Below are 17,044 nucleotides of genomic sequence, written 5' to 3'. Positions count from 1 at the left end.
GGCCTGCTGGCCGTGTCACACAGGACGGGGCACGTGACAACTTTCTGCTTACAATCAAAGAGGATGCATTGCAAGCAGAGCTCAATGAGATGAAGCTAGGAACCATACAGGGTGATTACACACAGCCCAGCCTCATCTCTTCCCAACATGGAGTGGGTGACAATGAGGAAGAGGAGGAGGAAGAACAGGAGCTAGTTTCATGCACTATAGATGGATGGTACTATCTTCACAACTGTCATACCGTCTGTTCAGCATGGATGGCCTAAGGACAGGGAGGAGGAGGAAGAGGAGGAGAGCATGGTCAGTCATCCTCCTGGTGATGACATGAAAGTCTTGCATGTTAGCAGTCTGGCTTCCATGGCTCAGTTTATGTTACACTGCCTTTCCCTTGACCCTTGAGTTCTCAAAATTTTGGGTAACAGTCATTACTGGCTGGTGACACTTCCAGACCCATGCTATAAGGAGAACTTTCTATCTCTTATTCCTGAGGCAGACAGTTCTACTAAAATGGGGCAGTTCCAGAAATCCCAAGTTGCGGAATTATTAAAAAAAATTCCCATCTGAAACAGCTGGCGGCAGGGGTCACAATTTGTTGGACAACCAAGGAGTACAGGTGAGAGAGACACAACTCCAATCCAGCAGAGGCAGGGAAACACTGGCAAAGTTCTGGGAGACATTTCTCAGACCCTCCCATTGCACAGGCCCTGAGGCATGGGGTAATCTCACAAAGAGTGCAAAGTTTGGGAAGATGCTGAGAGAGAACCTTGCTGACCGCAACAACGTCTTCCATGATTCCTCTGTGCCTTATAATTATTGGGTATCCAAGCTGGACACGTGGCATGAACTGGCTCTCTAAGCCTTGGAGGTCCTGGCCTGCCCTGCCACTAGAGTTTTGTCAGAGCAGTTTTCTAATGCCGCTGGTTGAATTATAACTGATAAGTGCATCCGCCTGTCAACTGAAAATGCTGACAGGCTGACTCTTATAAAAATGAACAAGGGCTGGAATGGGCCAGACTTCTCAACACCACTGCATGATAGCAGCGCAACATAAATTCAAATCTAGTGTATTTTTTGGGAAAGTCTATTCCCATGCACCTCTTCACACTCACACATGGGTATATGCTTCCTGATTTTGGTTATTTGCCATTGTCCTCCTCCTTCTCCTCATCCTCATCCTCCACCACCATATCACCAGGGTGACCGACTGTGATGCAACACCCACATAATTTTTTTAAAGGGTGTTTATGAAGCTCGTAAAAAAAATTTGGTATACAGTATGCTCATGTATACCCCCCCAGGGGTAAATGTTTGTCAGCCCATACACTTAGTGCATGGGTATTACAAATATAGAACACCTGCTCCTTTCTAATGGGAATATTTTTTTTCATGAGGCCCTCGTCGACGTCTCTTCTAAGGGGCATTGGAGTGCCTCCAATTTTTGGCAGCCCTTCCATTCACTGCATAAGCAAACAGTATGGGAGACCCACTTCCTAATAATGGGAACATTTTTTCATGAGGCCCTCCTATACATTTCTTCAAAGGGGCATTGGAGTGCTTCCAAATTTTTGGCAGCCATTGCATTCACCGCATAGGCAAACAGTATGGGAGACCCACTTCCTAATAATGGGAACATTTTTTCATGAGGCCCTCCTGTACATCTCTTCAAAGGAGTATTGGGGTGCGTCCAAATTTTGGGCAGCCCTGCCACTCACTGCATACGCAATAACAGTATAGGAGACCCACTGTTTAATAATGGGAACAACAAAGCATAGCCGACTGATGGCTCTCTAAGAATAGTGAGGGTCGACTGCTGGCCCTTTAAGAATAGTAAAGGCAGCCTGATGGCCCTATAAAAATAGATTTTGTGACTTTCAGAGTCCCTCCTTCATAAATGAAACAAGATGTGTCTGATGATGTGTCACACAGCACATGGCCAGATAAGGCTGTAAAATGTTAAAATGACATTTCCCAGTGAATGCGTTTGTCTTGGTTGAAAGCAATGCTGAAGTTAAAAAACGCATCAAAAACTCTATGTGTGAACATAGCCCAAGGTGTGGAGGAGCATTTTTTGTTTTTGGTTATTTATTTTGCCTTATATACAAGTCATTACCCTGGAAAGGATGTTCCTTAATAAACTGTATTTCCCAGGAAAATCTATTTTGGTTTCGTTTTTGTATGTTTTATTGTGAGTCTGTAAAAGTGGTGTAAGACTCTGACAACATCGTTCACAGCAGTGACATGGGAGTCAGAAATGCTTCCAGTGGTCTTCCCCATGCTGTTCCCATGTTATTTGAGCACTGTTCCCATTGATTTCCACAATTTCTAGTCCCTCTGCAGACCGCCAAGGGGGCCGCCGGAAAAATGATCAAGTTTCCCATAGACTTACATTGGGCTTTGTTGCTCTGGTCGAGCACCCGAGCATTTTAGTGCTCGCCCATCACTAGTCTTGATGTGTTTTAGTTTTTAATGATGTTAGGCAAGAGAGGCAAGAAAGCCTTAAAATATAGCCACATATAAACCTCCAATTAGCTGAAATAAAGTCAAATAATCTATCAGAAGCTGTGGTCTTGATATCATTTTTAGGAATTTTCCATTTTACTTAAGCCCTTCCTAATATGGCCATTTTTAACTTTTGTGTTTTTGCTTTTGCTTCCCATCTTCAAAGGGTCATTACTGTTTTATCTTTTATTCCACGTAGACATATGAGAACTTCTTTTTTTGCGTGACGAGTTTTAATGACACCACTCATTTTACCACATAGTGTACAGGAACACAGAGGAATAAAATTCCAAGTGCAATAAAATTGCAGAAATTACACAATTCTGACATTGTTTTTTGGGAACTGTTTTTACGGCGTACATTGTGTGGTAAAAATGTTCAGGTGTGAAGATTGTCCATGTCAATACAATTATATCAATATTAAACTTGTTACTTTTTTATTATTATTTTACTGGTAAAAAAATCAGAAATTTGAAAATTATATGTACCGTAATTTTTTATCGAGTACCCATTTTCTGAGATCTGTATTGTTTCATTTTTCGGTCAATATGGCTATGTGGAGGATTGTTTTTTTTGTAGGGTAAGATGTTTTCATTCATTGAATTTTAGTATAGACGTGACGCTTTAATCAATTCCCACCGATGCCGGCAGCAGAGGAGATGGAGAAAATAATCTCTTCATTTCCTCTGCAGCTGTGCTGCGATCCTCTCATGCGAGAGGATAAGAGCACAGAGCACTGACACTCAGTTCCTTCTCCCGCTCGCAGCAGATCAGGAGCCGAGGATGTAAGGGGAAGGAACTAGTTAGGCATGTCTCCTCCATGATGGGTCTGGAACCATCGGGGCTGCCAAATAAGTCGCAGGAGGAAAAGCTTAAAGCGCGAGACCGCTCCATGTACTCGAGTGAAGGCGGCATGGCCAAGCTGAGAGAAGGAGGATTCAAACATTTTGGTTGGTAACTTCGAGCGCACGAGAGACCTGTGAGGTGAAAACAGCTGAGAGGCGACTGGGCAGAATAGAGCAGAGCCTGGGATGGCAGAGTGCTTTGACAGGAGACTACTGACAGAGTACTGCTGAGACACCTCTGTCCCCGCTGACATCTCTGCCCTTGCTGAGACCGCTGACACAGTTGACAACTCTGCCACAGCCGCCCTCGCCGACAGCACTGACCGTGAGAGAGAAGGTCTGTGAACTGGAATTAGGCGTGTGTCGAGTCGACACAGCGAACCGGGCTGCCCATTGTAAACTGTGTTTGGGCAGTGCTGCAAGTCTCCGTAGTGTTGGGACACTCACCGCTGAGGAAAAAGACGTTTCCCCCTTCATCGCTTCATCTTCTGGACCCAAGTCCTGCATCAGGATCTCAAGGAGGCGCTGCCATCGTCAGGACCACAAGAGGACACGCCATCGTCAGGGTATATTATACCAGCTTCCTCAGGACTGTCAGACCTCCACTGCGACATATCCTAAGTGCTCCATTCACGGTCAGGAGTATAACCGTGACTGACACCTTAGGGATAAGTAGTATTTAATTGTACTGTCTGCCTTACTTATTCTTGTGCCTTAAGTTATTCCCAATAGTCATTTGCTGTATAAGAGAATAATATCCCTCTGTTTTCTCCCTGCGTGGAGTTTTCTATTGTAAAATAAACCCCTATCACCCTTGGTATGTGTACGGTCCATTACTGCATACTACATGCCTGCAGTCTACTCACACTACGATCCTCTCATGCGAGAGGATAAGAGCACAGAGCACTGACACTCGGCTCCATCAGAGCAGGAGCCGGGGGTATGGCATCCAAAGTTTTCGCATCAGATGCTATACGCTAGTGTGATTCCAGCCACAGAGTTTCAACAGAGCTTTATGATGGCAGGTACAGAGGTCTCCAGCAGATCTTCTTTCATAGCAATCCATCGGCACCTTGCAATTGATTCATGGGGGCACAGATGAGTGCATAGAATGACACGGCCCCATGCAACACGATGTTAATGCAGCTGTAACAGATTGACAGCAACATTTAGCAGGTTAACAGTCACTGGCGGAGCTCTGCTCTACACATAGTTGTTGGTGGTAGATTCTGGCTGTGATACACAGCCATTATCAGCTCACACCATATTGGTAAGGGGATAAAGACACAGTCAATGTAGTGTATGTAAACTAACCTACTTGAATTTTGATATAGTGAATTTAACTTAAAGGGAATCTGTCACCAGTTTTTTCGGCCTATCAACTAAAAATATCATCTAATAGAGTGTGAGCTATACATTCCCCAACTACTTGTCCGATGAGCGTTGGTTCTGGTCCCTTTCTCCATTCCAAATCGGCGTGCTGCACGCATTCCGTTCTGTGAATAGCGTTGCTCGCGTACAGGTCCATCGGGTGCGCATTCAAATTGCCTCCCATGCGTGCACAGCATGCTTTGCCCAACTGTGGGCAAAGCTGAAAAGCATTAGTGCACTTGCGCCGGTGAACTATGTCCCGGAACACAGCAAAATACTTCCGTGACATGGTACTTCCATCGGACCGGACCGAGGATATTTACATACAGCGTGGGAGCACTATAAAAAGGTTTTTATGGGGGGTTCATGGGGAGTCAGGGGGTTTCACCAGTAGTTGGGGAATGTATAGGTCCCGCTCTATTAGATGATACTTTTAGTTGATAGGCCAAAAAACTGGTGACAGACTCCCTTTAGATATCTCTTAACATTTGTTGGAAAAATTGATTATGTCATATACAAAGTAGCAATCCTAAAAACCTGCTACAACTAGAAGTTTGTTTACCTGGATTCTCTGGAGATGATTAATATTAGTTTTAATTGGAGGATGTGTGATGGGTATATGGGCACGGGCCTATGGGATGGAGGATATGTATGATGGGTATATGGGCACGGGCCTATGGGATGGTGGATATGTATGATGGGTATATGGGCATGGGACTATGGGATGGTGGATAGGTATGATGGGTATATGGGCACGGGACTATGGGATGGAGGATAATTATAATTTGTTATAACTAACCACAGTTAGTTACTATGCCCGAGCAGCGCCGGGCTCTTCAGCTAATACTAAATATACGTAAACAACAGTAGGTAAGTAAACAAATAGATAATGATAATTATAGACAGATAGATAGATAGATAGATAGATAGATAGATAAATAGATAGATAACTAGATATATACAGTGGGTACGGAAAGTATTCAGACCCCTTTAAATTTTTCACTCTTTGTTTCATTGCAGCCATTTGGTAAATTCAAAAAAGTTAATTTTTTCTCATTAATGTACAATCTGCACCCCATTTTGACTGAAAAAGAAAACCAGAAATATAGAAATTTTTGCAAATTTATTAAAAAAGAAAAACTGAAATATCACATGGTCAAAAGTATTCAGACCCTTTGTTCAGTATTGAGTAGAAGCACCTTTTGAATTAGTACAGCCATGAGTCTTCTTGGGAATGATGCAACTCATTTTTCACATCTGGATTTGGGGATCCTCTGCCATTCTTCCTTGCAGATCCTCTCCAGTTACGTCAGGTTGGATGGTGAACGTTGGTGGACAGCCATTTTCAGGTCTCTCCAGAGATGCTCAATTGGATTTAGGTTGGGGCTCTGGCTCGGCCAGTCAAGAGTGGTCACAGAGTTTTTCTGAAGCCACTCCTTTGTTATTTTAGCTATGTGCTTAGGGTCATTGTCTTGTTGGAAGGTGAACCTTCGGCCAAGTCTGAGGTCCAGAGCACTCTGTAAGAGGTTTTCATCTAGGATATCTCTGTACTTGGCCGCATTCATGTTTCCTTCAATGGCAACCAGTCGTCCTGTCCCTGCAGCTGAAAAACACCCTAATAGCATGATGCTGCCACCACCATGTTTCACTGTTGGGATTGTATTGGGTAGGTGATGAGCAGTGCCTGGGTTTCTCTACATATACCACTTAGAATTATCACCAAAAAGTTCTATCTTCGTCTCATCAGACAAGAGAATCTTATTTCTCATAGTCTGCGAGTCCTTCATGTGTTTTTTAATAAACTTTATGCAGGCTTTCATATGTCTTGCACTGAGGAGAGGCTTTCGTCAGGCCACTCTGCTATAAAGGCCATACTGGTGGAGGGCTGCAGTGATAGTTGACTTTTGGAACTTTCTTCAATCTCCCTACTGCATCTCTGGAGCTCAACCACAGTGATCTTGGGGTTCTTCTTTACCTGAATCACCAAGGCTCTTCTCCCATGATTGCTCAGTTTGGCTGGATGGCCAGGTCTAGGAAGACTTCTGGGGGTCCCAAACTTTTCCATTTAAGGATTAATGAGGCCACTGTGCTCTTAGGATCATTGAATACTGCAGAAATTCTTTTGTAACCTTGGCCAGATCTGTGTCTTGCCACAATTCAGTCTCTGAGCTCTTTGGCCAGTTACTTTGACCTTATGATTCTCATTTGGTCTGACATGCACTGTGAGCTGTGAGGTCTTATATAAACAGGTGTGTGCCTTTACAAATCAAGTCCTATTAGTTTAATTAAATACAGCTGGACTCCAATGAAGGAGTAGAACCATCTCAAGGAGGATCACAAGGAAATGGACAGCATGTGACTTAAATATGAGTGTTTGAGCAAAGGGTCTGAATACTTATGACCATGTGATATTTCAGTTTTTCTTTTTTTAATAAATTTGCAACAATTCCTACATTTCTGGGGGGTTTTCAGTGAAGATGGGGTGCAGCGTGTACATTAATGAGAAACAAATGACCTTTTTTGAATTTACCAAATGGCTGCAAAGAAACAAAGCGTGAAAAATTTAAAGGGGTCTGAATACTTTCCGTTCCCACTGTAGATGATAATGATTATAAACAGATAGATAATAGATAGATAGATAGATAATAATAATGATGATGATGGTGATAGATAGATAATGATGATTGTAGATAAATAGATAGAGATGTTAGATTTATAGATAGATATGGATCATTACAGATAGATATGGATCATTACAGATTGATTAATAGATAGATAGATAGAAAATTAAAATAATTAAAGAAAATTTGGCAGCACTACCAAAAGAATCCGGGTACAATAAAACCTGTTAAATAACCTCCAAAATAGAAAGTCAGAAAAAAAACTGGCAGCACTCCAAAAATTAAAGTGAAAAACCATGGCTTTACTGATCCTTTAGCAGCAACGTTTCATCAGATTTCTCTGCCTTTCTGCCTTTCACAGAAATCTACCGAAACGTTGCTGCTAATGGATCAGTAAAGCCATGGTTTTTCACTTAAATTTTTGGAGTGCTGCCTGTTTTTTTTCTGATTTTCTGGATAGATAGATAGATAGATAGATAGATAGATAGAAAGATGATAGATAAATAGATAGATAATGATAATTATAGATAGATAGGTAGATAGATTAATAATGATGATTATATATAAATAGATATATATATATAAATACCGTATTTTCCGCTTTGTGAGACGCACTTTTTTCCCCCAAATTTGAGGGGAAAATGGGGGTGCATCTTACAAAGAGGATATACCTTTCTGTGCTGCCGCTGAGGGTGTCCAGTACTTGCCGCGGCGCTCTGTCCCTCGGTGCTGCCGCCGCGCTGTCCCCCGGTTCTTACCGCCACGCTCTGTCCCCCAGTGGTTGCCGCCACCGCCGCGCTCTGTCCCGTTCAGTGTGGGGGGTCTCTGCCGCTCCATGCCTGCTTTCCTGTGGATTTCTTCCTGGAAAATGGCCGCAGCGCATGCGCAGATGGAGATCTCGGCACTGAAATCTCGGGAGACAGAGCGCGGCGGTGGCAGTAAGACCCGGGGGACAGAGCATGGCAGTGGTGGCAAGCACTAGGAACAGAGCACCACGGAGGCAAGCACTAGGGGACAGAGCGTGGCGGTGGTGGCAGCACCAGGGACAGAGCACCGTGGCGGAAGGCACCGGGGGACAGAGCATGGCGGTGGTGGCAAGCACCGAGGGACAGCGCCGGGGCGGCAAGTATCAGGGGACAGAGGGCGGCGGTTGTATCAGACACAGGCAGCGGCACGCTGTACATCAAAACACCCCCTCACCCCAGCAGCAATGCTCCACTCCGGCCTCCTCCATCACCACCCCCGGTAAGCAATAAGACGCATGGATTATAAGATGTACCACCATTTTATTAAAAAAAAGTTTTTTTCCTATTTTTCTCCTCAAAATTTGGGGTGCATCTTATAATCTGGAGTGTCTTATAAAGCAAAAAATACGGTAGATAGATTGATAGATAAATTAATAGATAGATAATGATGATTATAGATAGATAGATAGAAAATAGATGATAGATAGATAGATAATAATTATGATTATAGATAGATTTTTGTTACCTTTTAGAAGCATCACTTTTTGTATTTTCGTAATACTGAAAACCAGAACTGTCATCATCAATAATTTTTCCTGTAAGTTATAAATACATTAAATTATTTACAAGTTTAACCCCTTCTCCCTACAGGCAACTTTAATTTTAGCACTCTTTGTATTTTCCTTTCCTTCTTCCAAGATCCATAATTTTTTCATTTTTTCATCTACTTAGCCATATGGGACTGTATTTTGCAAGATGAATTGTAGTTCTGCATAACAACATTCATTTTACTATATAATGTACTGGAAAATGTAGCAAAAATTTTAAGTGCTGTTAAATTCTAGGAAAAAAACTGTATTGTTCTTATGCTCTAGGAGTTTTGTTTTTACAGCGATCCTTGACTGGCAAAAAGGATTTAGAAACATGATACTTCAGGTCAAATATTTTCAGTAAATCTTTTAAATTTGCATGTATTTGACACATTTTGGTATGTTGTTGTATGTGTTTTTGGTCTGTTTTTAATTTAGTATTTTCCCCATTGGTTTGAATACATGAGAAATGCTGCAAAAGTACTGAAAGAATTGACATGCTGCAGATTTGAAAAATCACTTTGAAGATTCAAATCTGAAAAAAACATGCCACAAACAATGTGTGTACACACTCATAAATAGATCTAATTGTTTTAGTGGTGAAACAAATTCACAGATTTGTAAAAATAAATATTTGGTTTGTTGTCCCATGTCCTGAGACCCGTAACTTTATTCTTTCTTCATCTATTGAGCTCTTTGCGAGCAAAATGTTTTGATTGGTACTATTTTGGTTCAAATATGACATTTTTGATTATTTTTTAATGCATTCTTTGCAAACGCGTGGCTATGTGTGTCTCATGCTGAACACGGGGAGGTTATGTGGGTCTCATGCTGATCATGGGGAGGCTATGTGGGACTCATGCTGATCATGGGGAGGCTATGTTGATCTTATGCTGGACATGGAGATGCTATTTGGTTTCATGCTGATCATGGGGAGGCTGTGTGGGTCTCATGCTGATCATGGGGAGGCTATGTAGGTCTCACGATGATCATGTGGAGGCTATGTGGTTCTCATGCTGATCATGGGGAGGCTATGTGGGTCTCATACTGATCATGGGAAGGCTATGTAGGTCTCATGATGATCATGTGGAGGCTATGTGGATCTCATGCTGAATATGGATAGGCTATGTGGGTCTCATGCTGATCATGGTGAGGTTATGTGGGGGCTCTTACAGTATATAGGGGCTGTGTGTGCTCTTACAATATTCAGTGAAGATTAAAAGAGTAGCAATGTTTTGAACTTTTAACTTTCAGGCTCCATATCTCACCATCCACTACTGCTTCGAACGTGAGACCACCATAATTTTATTGACAATCATCTTGACTATCTCACACATAAATTTCATTTGTAATTTTTTAGTATGTGATTAGTTATGCAGATTCTTGTCATGTCACTGCATTATTACTGTTTTTCTCCTAAAAATCTAAATTTTAATTTTTATTATTTTGTTAATCCACCTTTGACTTTCATCACTGCCTGAATCTTTCTGGGCATGCTCTCAATCAGATTCAAGATTAGTAAACTTACTCTGTCATGTATACAGTGTTTTCTTCAATTTTACCCACAAGTCTTTGAGTGGGTTGAGGTCTAGGGACTGAGGGGGCCAATCTAGAACCTTTACTTCATTGTCATTGAACCATTTCTTTGCCCATCTCGACGTATGCTTTGGGTCATTGTCCTGCTGGAACATTATGTCATTCTTTTCAAATCCATAGTATTTGAGTGTACGAAGTTGCTAGTCTTGTAGGATACTCACATACAGCTCGGCATTGACACCACAATTAATTCTGGTCAAGTATCCATGGTTTGGTAAACAACCCTATATCATTAGGCTTCCTCCACCAAATTTGACAGTCCCTTTAATTTCATGATCCATTAGCCCATTTTCACTTGTTTTCTCCAGACCCATTTGCACCCATCAGAGCCTAGTCTATTGACTTTCTTCTCATCGCTCCAAATCACACATTTACAATCTTCTAGTATCTATTTTTCGCATTTTTTTGCACATTTGATCCTATGCTTCTTATGACGATGTTGAAGTTCAGGCTCATTCACTTTTTTGGGGGCTACCATTCCAGTCTTGTGTAAACTGTGTTGCATGGTGCTTGAATGGATGTCTGTCATCTGACTATTATGAGGCATACGAGGCCACCTCAACTCCCATGTTTGTTGTGCCAGAACTGATAGATCTTGTGATGGGTCAACTTAATGACTCTGATATTGTCAATGAACATGTGGAAAAGACAGGAATTATCTGCACCACTGCAACACCTGTAGCCAGCACACCTGACTATGTCAGGGAAACATTGGATGCCAGTCACACAGGCAAGTGTGATGCAATGTGTCTGGCTTGCAACCTATTAATGACGCCCACAGTATTACCAGGCGGGCTGCTCCAGGACTATAATATGCAACACACAGGGACAGACGTGGGCCTCTTTCTGTTGGCTTGGTCTATTGGGGAGTCTGTCACTGTGTGTTGCATATTATAGTGCTGGAGCAGCCCGCCTGGTAATACTATGGGCGTCATTAATAAGTTGCAAGCCAGACACTTTGCATCACACTTGCCTGTGTGACTGGCATCCTATGCAAGCCTTATCTATGTGCATTTTTTCCACTAGGCAGCCAACCCCACCATGGTCTGGTATGTTTGGGGTGGTTGTTTTACTAGTAGTTTGCACCTGCGCTGCCCCTTGCCTTTATTAGTGGAGGCCTGCTGCATCCTGCTATATGTGCATTTGTCATCAGACAGGGTTCTGGGAAGGCCATATCTTGTTGTGTGAGTTTTTTTGAATTTTTCTATGTTAGCTGGTTAGGAATTAAGGCTGAGTTCTTTCAATCCTGTTTTGACGTGCAAATGAACATTTGCTTACCTAATTCATCATTTGTCAGGTCAATCATTGTTTGATTGCACTAAAAAGACAAGACACTTAGGAATTATAATCTGTAGGACTTTGAAAGAAAGCTATTTACCGTTTTTGGCTGCAGTTGTTTGATGTTGTCCCATTTTACTAAATTTTTGCAACCAGGCTTGAACACGAAGCAGTTAGGATGCCTGCAAATGAAACATAGGAAAATCTAAAAATATACATTATATATATATATAATAGACATGCACAGTGGACAGCTTAAATGAGTACACTTCATCAAAGTTATCAGAAAATCAACATTTTCTTTGGGATACCATAAGACAAAATACTGCCACAAATGTAGGCCATTGATTGCAAACAATGTTTGTTATTTTGCATGATCCAAATAAGTAATTTATTGACAAATTAATTCAAGACTATGTTGCAAAAATGAGTACACTCCAATGAAAGTTTTAGGAGCAAAGCTAAAGTTTAGACTATTATAATTCCTAAGAATTCAACCACAGGTAAGTTTAATCATTCGGAGGAAATAGGATATACGCAGGTGGTCTTTGCGCATTTACTTAGTCCTGGCAGCTACACTCGGTTGCCGCATTAGCTCAACTAGTCATCACTTCCAGCACAGGTGTCTCTTTATATCCTATTTCCTCCAGTTTAACTCTTTCAGAAGTGGCACAGATTCTGACTTGACACCAGCAGCTTCCACCAATTTACTACAGGAGTGCCAGTGTATATTTTGTTCCATAAAGTTTAATAATTCATTAAACCAGTGTGTCCAGCAGTCAATGTCATTACTTAACAAAGAAAACAAGATTCAAAGCTTTACTTATCAGTTACAATACTGTAGCAAAAGTGATAGAAACATTTTACAAAAATAGAACTGCAACCATCTCCCAGAGATTTCTAAAAGTTAACATTTAAACAGGAGTGTCTTCTAATGAGAAGGGTTGAAGAAAAGAGACATGCAAATTAACTGCAGTTAGCTGAAGAAGTAGAAAAACAAACCTGGGTGAGTGTTTCTAGTGACAAAATGTGGTGTACACTGCAGAGGAATGGCATGGATGGGTTTAGTTAATGAACGAAGCCTCTTCTAAAGCCCATGCACAAAAATGCCCACCAATAATTGCCAGGACCCATGCTGAAAAATATGTAGATTACTGAGACTCTATACTTTGAAATAATGAGACCAAGATAAATGTTTTTAGATCTGAATACTTCAAAATTGTATGGTGTCGCAAAGGTGAAGAGTACAATGAAAAATACATGGTGCCTATAATGAAACATGTTGGTGGCAGTGTTCTTATGTGGGGCTGCATGAGTGCTGCTGGTGTTAGGGTTAGAGAGACAGATTTCACTGATGGCATAGCATGAATTCACAGATGTACTGCTCGATATTGAAGGAAAAGATGCTGCCATCTGTTATGACAAGTGTGAGGCAGTGACCAGTGTCACAGGTAGGGGTCGCTGTTTGTTCTCCTCATGATATGCATGGAGGCGTATGGAGGCATTGGGAGGGCAATGCCATCACAGGCATAGCTGTGATTGCAATGGTGAAGCAGTGACTGATGTCACAGGTAGGGGCCGCTGTTTGCTCTCCCTAGGTTCTCCCTAGGTTTTACACGGAGGCATATTAATGCCATAGGAGTTCATGACAGTCACGAGCGTAGCTGTGACTGCAATGCAGATTAAAATGATAAAAATAAATGTTAGCCTTGGACAGGCTACTGTCCAAGGCACTTGTAGGGAAAACCTGCTCTGGGATGTTGTGTTGTGAAACAGACTGCAGGATGGTAGTTGTGCAGTCCATTTTATTCCAGGCCCGGGATTTCCACGTGGCTGAAGACCACAGATTCCTTTGTTAAAATCCCTGCAGGAAAGGGTTTGGGTGTGTCAGAGCTAGAGTGAGTTGGTGCTTGTTACTGTGCAGAGCAGTTGGTGTTGCAGAGCACAGCGTGTGTGAGGCAACACAGGACAGAGCGGAATCAATAGGCCTGGCACCCACTGCATACACAGTGGTGCTGCCGTCCACAGTGACTGGTCTCGGAGGTGGACTGTCTTGTGCCCAGAGGTGAACTGGAGGTAGACTGTCCTGTGCCCGAAGGAGGACTGGCATGTGTACCAGCTGCAAACAAGTGGATATGGCTCCCAGCTTTAATCCAGAGGATATCATGGACTGTTTACGCTGTGAGTAAGAGACATTTAGATGGTGTGCAGTTACCCACGGCTACTTGTCAAAGGGAACTCCAGCGTGTTTCGTGACTGTAATTTACCAGCGTGTTTCGTGACTGTAATTGTAGGCTGTGTGCACACGCTGCGGATTAGGTGCGGATTCATCCGCGCGGATTTTGTAAAATCCGCAGGTGAAACCGCAGGTCAAAAGACCTGCGGTTTTACCTGCGGATTGCTCTGCGGTTTTGCCCTGCGGTTTTTCATCTCCTCAATAGAGGAGATGGCAAACCGCAGGAGAATCCGCAGAAAGAATTGACATGTCAATTCTTTCTGCGGATTGAAAACCGCAGATAATCCGCGCGGAAAATTCCGCACCGTCTGCACTGCGGTTTTTGATTCCCATAGGGAATCATGGTACTGTACACCGCAGCAAAAACTGCTGCGGGTCCGCAGCGGCCAAAACCGCTGCGGAATCGCAGCAAAATCCGCAGCGTGTGCACACAGCCTAAAGGATGCTGTGCAGTATGTAGTGCTGTAAAATGGACATTCATGTTATTTGCACTTGTGTGTGTGAAATGGACAATTAATGTGTGAAGTAACACATTAAAGAGATTTTGTGTTTGAACTTTGTGGGTCACTGCCTCCTCACTGCATACGGTGCTACCAGTGCACTACACAAGGTTATCATATATTCTCATTTATTCACATTAGTTATATCCTTTTTCTTTAATTTTTTTTAAGTCTTTCTCATAAAAGAAGTGGGACATTTTCTTACTGAAACTGTAACAAGGCTCAGAGCTAGAGTTGAGCGACTTTTGGTTTTTTAGGGTCGCGTTTCGTTTCGTGAAACCCGACTTTTCCAAAAGTCGGGTCGAGCAAGATCGTCCAATTATAGGGAAAAGTCGGGGTCGTCCCGAAACACGAAACCCAATGTAAGTCAATGGGGAATAAAAGTCGGCAGTGAGAGGAGGACAGGAAACACACCAACAGTGCCCATTTGAATGCCAAAAGCATCAATTCTTCTTACTTAAGCTTGTCAACCTTAATTAACTTCATAATACAAGTTACGCACTGAAAAATGGGGGTTATTTGGCTACAGACTGTGGGGGGGGAGGGCTGGCTCCAGGTTTTCATGTGCCCTGGGCGAAAGAGCGCCCCTTTAACACATACCACAACTCATCATGCTCCGATACTGCAGAGAAATAGCGGTATAGTACAATTAAAAATACCTCACTTTTTACATCTCATGACGAGGCCCATCTATTTCTCCATACAGAATCATTGGTCCCATATAATGTTTGAAACAGTATATGATGAGCTCCACATAATGCTACAGTATATGTTGGTCCCCATGGATGAAGCTCTACTGTCTTATGGGCCCAAATAATGCTCCAAACATAATGGGCCCCATTTCTAATGCTCTAGTGTATAATGGGCCCTGCAAATGCTGCTCCAGTGTCTGATGTCCACCTTTGGAATGTTCCAGTGTATGGTGGGCCCCATCTATCATTCTCAGACGGTGTTAGGCCCAGTATGGATTGCACGTGATTGCACAAAGGTTAGAAAGGGTACCGTATCCCCAGATAACATGTATGGATAGCGTACACATTCAAAATATATGTCTCAGGAGGCAGGCTCAGACGGTGTTAGGCCCAGTATGGATTGCACGTGATTGCACAAAGGTTAGAAAGGGTACCGTATCCCCGGATAACATGTATGGATAGCGTACACATTCAAAATATATGTCTCAGGAGGCAGGCTCAGATGGTGTTAGGCCCAGTATGGATTGCACGTGATTGCACAAAGGTTAGAAAGGGTACCGTATCCCCGGATAACATGTATGGATAGCGTACACATTCAAAATATATGTCTCAGGAGGCAGGCTCAGACGGTGTTAGGCCCAGTATGGATTGCACGTGATTGCACAAAGGTTAGAAAGGGTACCGTATCCCCGGATAACATGTATGGATAGCGTACACATTCAAAATATATGTCTCAGGAGGCAGGCTCAGACGGTGTTAGGCCCAGTATGGATTGCACGTGATTGCACAAAGGTTAGAAAGGGTACCGTATCCCCGGATAACATGTATGGATAGCGTACACATTCAAAATATATGTCTCAGGAGGCAGGCTCAGACGGTGTTAGGCCCAGTATGGATTGCACGTGATTGCACAAAGGTTAGAAAGGGTACCGTATCCCCAGATAACATGTATGGATAGCGTACACATTCAAAATATATGTCTCAGGAGGCAGGCTCAGACGGTGTTAGGCCCAGTATGGATTGCACGTGATTGCACAAAGGTTAGAAAGGGTACCGTATCCCCGGATAACATGTATGGATAGCGTACACATTCAAAATATATGTCTCAGGAGGCAGGCTCAGACGGTGTTAGACCCAGTATGGATTGCACGTGATTGCACAAAGGTTAGAAAAGGTACCGTATCCCCGGATAACATGTATGGATAGCGTACACATTCAAAATATATGTCTCAGGAGGCAGGCTCAGACGGTGTTAGGCCCAGTATGGATTGCATGTGATTGCACAAAGGTTAGAAAGGGTACCGTATCCCCGGATAACATGTATGGATAGCGTACACATTCAAAATATATGTCTCAGGAGGCAGGCTCAGACGGTGTTAGGCCCAGTATGGATTGCACGTGATTGCACAAAGGTTAGAAAGGGTACCGTATCCCCGGATAACATGTATGGATAGCGTACACATTCAAAATATATGTCTCAGGAGGCAGGCTCAGACGGTGTTAGGCCCATTATGGATTGCACGTGATTGCACAAAGGTTAGAAAGGGTACCGTATCCACGGATAACATGTATGGATAGCGTACACATTCAAAATATATGTCTATACATCAGGAGGCAGGCTCAGACGGTGTCAGGCACAGTATGGATTTGACGGCCCAGATTACACAGCGGAGGAGCAGGGAGAGGTAAAGATTGCAAATGCTGGGGCCCTGCCCAAGCAAGGGGGGCCCACTCGTGGGCGTCGGTACTGGCACTGGGCCCCTCATAGTACAGCGGTGTGTCTGACGGCGGGTGTGCACCACCACCGTCAGAGACACTTGATTGCACTATGAGGGACCCTGTGCCAGTGCC

The 17,044-nt window shown here is 43.0% G+C and overlaps 1 protein-coding gene across 7 annotated transcripts in view; it reads right to left on the bottom strand.

The window, feature by feature from the left end:
• The window catches only part of LOC141095453 (ATP-dependent translocase ABCB1-like), a 724,951-nt gene that overhangs the window by 645,609 nt on the left and 62,298 nt on the right, over positions 1-17,044 (bottom strand). For all 7 annotated transcript variants that reach the window (XR_012233391.1, XM_073581452.1, XM_073581451.1 and 4 more), the window contains exons 2-3: positions 11,866-11,947; positions 8,828-8,897 (exon numbers count right to left, since the gene is read on the bottom strand). Coding sequence is in view for 6 of the 7 variants with exons in the window: in XM_073581452.1 (XP_073437553.1) it covers positions 8,828-8,897; positions 11,866-11,899 (104 nt within the window). In the remaining variant the exon portion in view is untranslated. The remainder of the gene's footprint in view (positions 1-8,827; positions 8,898-11,865; positions 11,948-17,044) is intronic.

Source organism: Dendrobates tinctorius, unplaced genomic scaffold, assembly GCF_039654945.1.
Source record: "Dendrobates tinctorius isolate UK_male_01 unplaced genomic scaffold, ASM3965494v1 ptg000070l, whole genome shotgun sequence".
NCBI classification, from domain to species: Eukaryota; Metazoa; Chordata; class Amphibia; order Anura; family Dendrobatidae; genus Dendrobates; species Dendrobates tinctorius.
Note: the sequence above shows the minus strand (reverse complement) of the source record. Positions and strands in the feature narration are given on the sequence as shown.